At 42.8% G+C, this 8,920-nt stretch overlaps 1 protein-coding gene across 1 annotated transcript; it reads left to right on the top strand.

Moving 5' to 3' along the window:
* Positions 1 to 2,021: 2,021 nt before the first annotated feature.
* Positions 2,022 to 6,600, top strand: LOC119270758 (vacuolar-processing enzyme-like). The gene is made up of 9 exons (XM_037552812.1): positions 2,022 to 2,263; positions 3,402 to 3,566; positions 3,932 to 4,088; positions 4,255 to 4,340; positions 4,419 to 4,618; positions 4,971 to 5,019; positions 5,133 to 5,345; positions 5,505 to 5,711; positions 6,109 to 6,600. The coding sequence occupies exons 1-9, from the start codon at positions 2,087 to 2,089 to the stop codon at positions 6,289 to 6,291; spliced, it is 1,437 nt and encodes a 478-aa protein (XP_037408709.1). The 5' UTR covers positions 2,022 to 2,086; the 3' UTR covers positions 6,292 to 6,600.
* Positions 6,601 to 8,920: the final 2,320 nt, after the last annotated feature.

Raw genomic sequence — 8,920 nt, 5'->3', positions numbered from 1 at the left:
GGGCCCACTCCTCATAATTGGTCCAATAAAGTTTTGGTAAGTTTTGCTGCATTCTTATTGATTTTTTCAACTTATCTTATAGCGATGGACTTATTAGACGCTCCATGTGAATGTCGAGTGGCGCGAGGCACGAATTTAGTTCTTCTTTTCTGAACACGGTATAGACGCAGATGATTATGGACTCGTACATACACTCACTTTTGTGAACATCTTAAAATTTACAAAGTCATCATAGACATCTCGTAGTTAATGGAAGACTCCTCCTACTAAACGAACATCGCTGAAAAGTCTGAAATAATAAATTCAGAAAAATGCAACCTTACTGTCCTATAGCCATCCAACCACAGGTTGGTTTGTGTCGCCCCCGATTCCAATTCTTTAAAGAAGGACCTTTGAGGCCCCTTTTTTTAGAAAAGGGGGAAATCCCCGGCCTCTGCATCAAAAAGATGCATACGGCCATCTTATTAAACAAATAAAGCAGTGCAAACATGGTTTCAAGGTCTTCAAAAAGTAATAAAAAGCAAGAGAAAGCTCACACAGAGCCAAAAAGGCTAGAAACACCCACTAGCCATGTAAAGACGCCACAACCGGCTGGCTAAAACTAGATAGGTAAACTACATGCCTATACTATTACATGACCGCCATCCAAACCGGTTGAAGATATCTCGAGCTACCATCTCCCATCGGAAAGACCCAGTAACCAAGTGCTCCCTGGCCTCCATCTGGGTGAGTAGCGACCAGGAACGGGTCAGAGCCATAGTTCGGAATAAAACCTGCAAAAAATGAATACATGATATTCTGTTAAAAACCAAATCATTTCTGCAGGTCCAGATAGTCCACAACAAAGCACAAACTCCAACCCGAATGTGTCTCGCTAAGTCAGGCTTAATCCCATTTAGCCATGTCCCAAATAACATGTTAACAGAATTCGGTGGATTTATATTAAAAGCAATGTGGACCGTCTGCCAAAGTACTTTGGCCAACGGGCAATCAAAAAAGAGATATTTGATTGTCTCATCCCGATCACAGAAACTACACCTAGTAGGTCCTGTCCAACTACGCTTTATCAAGTTGTCCTTGGTTAAAATAACTTGTTTATGGACAAACCACATAAACACTTTTATTTTCAAAGGAACTTTGACAGCCCAAACATGCTTAGAGGTAGGAATGTAGTTCGAATTAATAACATCAATATACATTGATTTAACAGTGAATACTCCAGACCTAGTCAATTTCCAGCGTAATTCATCGGGTTGTTGAGATAGTTGGACCTCCATTAGTCTCCTAACTAAACGGAGCCATTCTTCCCAACGATTGCCCGCTAGCGTCCGTCGGAACTGAATATTAAGGGGGATAGATTGAAATACCGAGGCGACGAACACTTCACGTCGTTGAACAATACGGTACAAAGATGGATATTGGATGGCCAAAGGTGTCTCGCCGAGCCAAGTATCCTCCCAGAAATGTGTACTAGAGCCGTTTATTGAGGCCCTAGCATGAAGACTTCCCAACTATTTATTACAATAAAGTTTGCCCGGTTCTGATGAAGGAGGACGATGCCGGCGGCGCGCCTTCGGCTTGCTCTAGTGCTTGTAGTCGTCGCTAAATGGTTCATAGATCTGATTGTAATTTTTATTACCTCTAGTGTTCTATGTGCTGCCATAGTTAATGAATAGATTGAAAATTTCTCTCGTCGGAAAAATGCAACAATCTGAACATGACACGTAGCAGTAGGAGTAGGCGACTGGGTCCCAGTTAAATTACGCAGTACGCTGGTGACGGTGACGTGAACGGCCGAGAGAGAGATTCCAAGCCAGGCGTAGGGCCGGACGCGCCAGCTAACGACAAACCAGCTTCGAATTGACGGCCGATATTTCTCCGAGGAGAAGAGGACACCCCACACGTAGTAGGTCGGCAGAAAGCGCAGCCAATCGGCCATGCACAGCTGACTGAATCATTAGTGGGTGGTACGCTTTCCCTTTGCCGAAATTCAATAAGAAAATATCACCTCCGGCGCCGGCGTCGGCGCATAATAAAAAGAAGACGTGTTTCGCTTCTTCCGGAACCCAAACCCCAACCACCATCCATGGTGGCCATGGCATCCTTCCGTCTCCTTCCCCTCGCGCTGCTGCTCCTCCTGCTCGCCATGGCGCACGCGTGGCTGCAGCCCACCATCCGGCTGCCGTCGGACGACGGCTCCGTTGGGACCAGGTGGGCCGTCCTCGTCGCCGGCTCCAACGGCTACCAAAACTACCGCCACCAGGTGCGCACGCGCTATCATGGATTCTACTCTTTGCTTGTTCGCGTCTCCTCCCGCGATCCTTCGACCTTTTTCTTCCTGTCGGTCAAGTAGTGGCTGAACCGGCGGGCGCTGCACCCGGCCGCTTATCTATCCATGCTGTTCAAGAGCTAGCTAGGAGGTGGATGAGCTACGGAGGGTTAGAGTTAGTACACCGTTTTGTCCTGCTACTATGAAATACGCTCGTTAAGGTCACTGAATATGACTCGTGACGATTGTACGGTCACCAGTCCATTATAGAGCATCGTATTTCGCCTACGTGGCACTCTGTTGACCGACCAAACAGTCCACATGTCAAGCAATACTGCCTGTCAGCTGGCAGCTCTCTCGCTAGTCTCAACTCATGCAGGCCCCGCCTGTCTGTGGGTAGAAGAAATAGATAAATGGAGCTAAAGAAACTGGGATCATTTTGTTATTAAGTTATACAGAAATGGCCAAGTGTTCAAACATTGTCATTACGGGTTAACCATTGAATGGAAGGAAGGTGTGCCCAAGTCCCAAATAATCGTGCATTTTTTCTAACATCAATCTCGCGTACATACAATTTGCACAAATTACATCACTGCAGAATCAGTCCGCCCTTGGCCCGTCCTTTCTTTGACAGCAGTACTGTGCGCCCATGAGCCGAGTAAGAGTGCGGGCCTTGATTACTTTTTTTTTTGAGAAATATGCGGGCCTTGATTACTGTTCACATAGGCCCAGGGGCAGATCCTCTTGGGGTTTGGGGGAGCTCCTAACCAGGGCCATGGCCTGTCCTTTTTTCTGGACTTTCTTTGAGAATTTGACCTGGATTCAGCCCAATAACAAAAGATGGCCCACTAAGTAAGCTATTGGCCCGCCCTTGGCCCGTTCTTAGTTTTGTTTCATGCTCTCCCACTGCATAGGCTTACAGTCCCGGGCGAGGTGGCACATATCTCAATGCGACCAGCACACAAACTGACGGTCTAGATAGAAGGTACAATGCATGGCAATAAGAATATGTTGGAAAAAAAGTTCAGTTTGGTGTTGCTGCGTGTTCTAGATTTTTTTCCTCGTGGTTCGTTGGGTTGATGACAATTAATTATTGTGTTTAATTTGTGGATCGAAACTTTGCACTTTGCAGGCAGATATTTGCCACGCCTACCAGATCTTAAGGAAGGGTGGTCTCAAGGATGAGAACATCATCGTCTTCATGTACGACGATATTGCGCACAACCTGGAAAACCCAAGGCCGGGCGTCATCATCAACCACCCCCAAGGTGGAGATGTCTATGCTGGGGTCCCTAAGGTAATCATGCATGGGTCTTCGAGGAAAATTTTCCAGTAATTATTGTTGATGTAGTAAAAATCTAAGATTAATATGGATTACCTTAGTGGATGATACAAACTGTTTGATGGTTGCAGAAAAATGTGAATATGATATTCTAGAAATTACACGAACAAAAATTTCAATGGCAGTTTGTACCTCATTCAAAATCATTGAATGTCAAAATTTTGACCAGTCTTTATGCCATTTTCCAGTTGGTCTTGGATGTCAAATTTCTATGTGATAATGTCAACATCTTGATGGAATGAACCAATATATTCCTATGATCATGTATCCCTATCCAGTATCCACAATTTTCTGTCTGTTTGACTGAATCTGCATTGTAGGACTACACTGGAAAGGAGGTTAATGTTAAGAACTTGTTTGCTGTCTTGCTCGGTAATAAAACCGCTGTGAATGGTGGGAGCGGCAAGGTCTTGGACAGTGGCCCTAATGATCACATTTTTGTGTTTTACAGTGACCATGGGGGTCCTGGGGTCATTGGTCAGTTTCAGAACCTGCCATTCTTTTATTGTCTTCTTTCGAGAATTTTAATATCTAAAACCAGTTCGAACAGATATTTCATATGCATGCATACATACATACAAATCTAGACGTGCACAATTAACTTATTAGTGTCATGGTTTTTCTGTTCTGGTAAGAATTTCAGGGATGCCCACCAATCCATACGTTTACGGTGACGATCTGGTAGATGTCCTGAAGAAAAAGCATGCTGCTGGAAGCTACAAAAGCCTGGTACCCCATCGTCCTTTTGTTTATTTTTGCTCTGCATGGTTTGCTGCTTGAAGCAATGGTTTGACTCTTATTTTGTAGGTATTTTACCTTGAAGCCTGTGAAGCCGGGAGCGTCTTCGAGGGGCTTATGCCGAATGACATCGGTGTCTACGCGACCACCGCGTCGGACGCAGAGGAGAGCAGTTGGGGAACGTATTGCCCTGGCGAGTACCCCAGCCCTCCGCCGGAATATGACACCTGCTTGGGCGACCTGTACAGCATTTCTTGGATGGAAGACAGGTATCCCGCTTTGTTGTACCATGTTTTCCGTTCATTCACATGCTAAAATCATGGTTTGATACGGTCAGTTCGAACACACATGACTCATATCTGTTAGTACTTTCTGGTACCGTACAGGTGTGTCGTTTCAAAATGATTAACTAGTAACTGGTACGGCACTTATCAAACTGCAGTAGAATAAAATGTCACCTATATGTTATCATGTTGGCTGCCATGGTAGTAACTGTTGCATTCAGCACCTTATAGTTGAACCCTGAGTCAAAATCCTTGGGTCATTTGTTTGAAATAAACTAGGTTTTTTGTTATGGTTCATAGTCGTGGTCAAATAACGCGCAACTTTCAATGTTGACAGTGATGTGCACAACCTGAGAACTGAATCTCTGAAGCAGCAATATGACTTGGTAAGTGCTTAAAACTCCAATTTATTTATTTTAGCTTATTAATCTTGGAGTTCTTTCCTAACGTAACTAGTTTTTTTGCGGGGGCCTAACATAACTAGTTAATGGTTGAGCAGGTCAAGAAGAGAACAGCAGCTCAGGACTCATACAGCTATGGTTCCCATGTGATGCAATACGGTTCTTTGGACCTGAATGCTCAACAACTCTTTTTGTACATCGGCTCAAATCCTGCTAACAATAACACTACATTTGTTGAAGATAACTCACTGCCGTCCTTCTCAAGAGCTGTTAATCAGAGGGATGCTGATCTTGTTTACTTCTGGCACAAGGTACGGTTTATAATTATTTCATGAGAAATATCTCATGTTGATTGGTTGTCACGTCATCCCTAGATCATTGCCATACTTTACCCACAAAAATAGAATATGCATAAATGATCTCAGTACAAAAAAGATGGAACTGATTGATTTCTTTTCTTCTACATGTAGTACCGGAAATTGGCTGAGAGTTCCCCTGAGAAAAACGATGCCCGGAAGCAATTGCTCGAAATGACGAGTCATAGATCGCATATCGACAATAGCGTCGAGCTGATTGGAAACCTTCTGTTTGGTTTTGCGGATGGTCCAATGGTTCTAAAGACTGTTCGCCCAGCCGGTGAGCCTCTTGTTGATGACTGGAGTTGTCTCAAGTCTACGGTAAGGCTCTATTTGACTTTGCTTGGTCTTACTTATGCTTTTGTTGTCTTTTTCTATTGCCTATTGGTTATGAGTTATTTCTTAATTGTCTGGACTACTGGGACAAAATTCTGTAGATAAAATTGTTGTTATTAGTTGACTGACAAATACTGTAGAATATATCGCAATAGTACTAAAAAATGGGATATATATTCAGGACTAATATTGTCCTGAATATATCGCAATATTATTGAGGATCGATGATTTCTGGATTGAAACTTGGATGCTGTAACTGTATATATAGTTATATACATGCAGGCGTCATATGGCATAAAGTTAATGCGGTTAGAGGCTTAGGGCATGTAATTTCTTCTGCCCCTGCCATGCATGACTAATATTGTGTCCTCCCTTTCTTCAGGTGCGTGCTTTTGAATCACAATGTGGCTCGCTGGCACAGTATGGAATGAAGCACATGCGGTCCTTTGCAAACATCTGCAATGCCGGCGTCCTTCCTGAAGCGATGGTGAAGGTCGCTGCTCAGGCATGCAAGAGCATCCCAACCAACCCCTGGAGTGCCACACACAAGGGTTTTAGTGCTTAAACCGTAGGTGAAGCAACCTAGTCACAATTTCAGTTATTGCACCATACACCAAAGTTTCTTCCTATTCACATAGGGCTAGTACTTCGTAGTGCTTGAAAGACCTAATTAATTAGATGAAGAAGAGTTATGCCATTATTTCAGCTATTCCACCACACCAAATTACCTTCGCCGTGCCAGCTTATAATGTACATATACGATAGTAGAAAGGTGATTTCCTGTGATTGCTGTACATACTCATGATAGTTTGTGATCAGATGTGTAGCTCACCATTCCATATATGAAGAATGCATGCGCTGCTATTTCTACTAACTGAGTAATCTCATACTATGAGCTGCTATTTTCCTGTCCATTTTAAATCCTGCAGCTACTGCTTGACCTTCTTGCTCAGATGGAACAACATCATTTTGACATCCATGGATAGCTTGCATCAGATGTTACATTCAGTTCTAATCAGTTCGCGATGGTCGCTCGGCACATCAACAATCACCTCCTGGTCAACATCTCTCCTGGCTAAGGGCGCCAGCCCGTGGGTGAACTTATTTCAGTCTATACCTACAATACAGATCTGATTTCTCGACAAAGTAAGGATTCTATTGGCTCACATGGAGCATCAAGAGGATACAAACAGCATGAGCACACACCCGAGCTCTCCATCGATAGCATGCACACAGCCAACACTAACACACAAAAACACACCGACGGTGCTGATCTTATATGATGAGAAGTCGGCAAGGACCATCCTGGTGTCTCACATGAGGAAAAGAGGCTGACAAAGCTAATTCCCGAGCCTCTAACTCTTCTGCAACCACCGAACAGTCTAGCTCCGGTATCATTGGTCTTCCTTTGTAGAAACGACCCAGCAAAGATATGCCAACCAGAGCAGTGCAACTTCAGCTTCCTCCATTGACCGACAATTTCCAATTTGCTTGCATGTAGAAACAAAGACATGACCCAAATGGTTGCGAGCTACAATGCTAATTGTGCTACTACCAGTTTCAGGAATAAAAGATGCATTAGAGTTTACCTTCACCAATTCCATAATCGCTTCCCTAGTATGGACACGACACATCTCACTGAATAAAGGTGAGCATTTAGCATTACTCAAATATTGGACGGAACATCTTTGAAACAAGGTCAAAGCTTGTTGAATAATTGTATCTTTGTCCACCGAAGCTTTGAAAACACCAAACTGTCATTGGCAAAAAGAATATTAGAGATACCTAGACTATTTGAGGCAACTTAATGATGTCAATCTCCCAACCGAGACCACCTTGTTTAGATACTAACAATGCCATTAACAATGAATAATAGTCTTGGAAAAAAATCCAGCAGCTCACCATTGCACCTAATCAAGTATCTTCCCGAGCAAACACACCTCATAACCCAATCAACCCACCTAGGTTGAAACCAAACTTGCGAATGTAAGCCCCAAGTAATCTCCAATCCACCCTATCATATGCTTACCCAAATTCCAACTTTTAGGCACAATGCGTATTAAATTGGTTTTTACTATGCTGGATCATATGAAAATATATTCAAAAGAGATGATCGCATTGTCCGACACAAATCTACCACAAATATAGTTTTGGTTTCAGATATGTGATCCTCAAGAATCAGCCGGAGATGATTAACTATATATTTTGATATCACTTTATATATGAAGTTACAAAGACTGATAGGTCAATAATTTTTCAAACTTTGAGGGTCATTACCTTTAGGGTTAAGAATTATCATGTATTTTTAAGTATAATTATATTCTCAAAATAATCAAGTATAACACGACAAACATGCTCGTTCAACGTACTCATTTTATTTGGAAAAATCTCACCTGGAAGACTTGGGCCTGGATACTTTTAACAATTAAAAAAAACATTGCTTATCTCTTTTTGCAAGAATGGTCTCATTAAAATTTCATTAACATCAGTGCTAACTTTGAAAAATAGTTTATTTAGTCATATAGATAAACTCACGTATAGTCACATAAACTAAAATCCTTATTCATTAAATCGCATAGTGTTAGGGGTGGGCACTGTCACACCGAACACCGAAAACCAAAACCGAACCGAACCAATTCAACCAGTTTATCCACTTATTCGGTGTACGGTTGTTTGGTTCGGTGGCAACTTCGATAGCTATTCAGTGTTCGATCGGTTTCGAGCGCTCACAAACCATAATCACCGAAGAATCCAAAATTTATTACGATGCCTGGTTTCCTGAGGCCATACGTGAGTTTTTTGGGAGTAAAAGGTTGTACGTCAGTGTGATGTTGACTCTGTACAGCTGTTCATTTGTCCATCGGCCCAACACCCCCGTATTACTAATGCGTAATGTAATCACTCCATGTTCACACGTACATATATCTAGCCATCGCCTATCTGTCCATCAATTCATCCGGCGGCACCCTCTCCACTCAAACTCTAGGCGTGCGATCAATGACTCACCGAGCCTGCTCCGGCGAGTCCGCGCTCACAAGTACTTCACTGACTTCTTCATATTCCAATCTCACAAATCTCAATGCAAGTAGCTAGTACACTAGTACGTAACTCAACTTAATGGTACTGATTAGTTTCATCTGTTTTGTATATTTTAGTATTGTTTCGCATGAAAATATAGTATCCTTGCTAAAAGG

The sequence above is a fragment of the Triticum dicoccoides genome, chromosome 3A, assembly GCF_002162155.2.
Source record: "Triticum dicoccoides isolate Atlit2015 ecotype Zavitan chromosome 3A, WEW_v2.0, whole genome shotgun sequence".
NCBI lineage: Eukaryota > Viridiplantae > Streptophyta > Magnoliopsida > Poales > Poaceae > Triticum > Triticum dicoccoides.
This window is presented reverse-complemented; position numbering and strand designations above follow the sequence as displayed.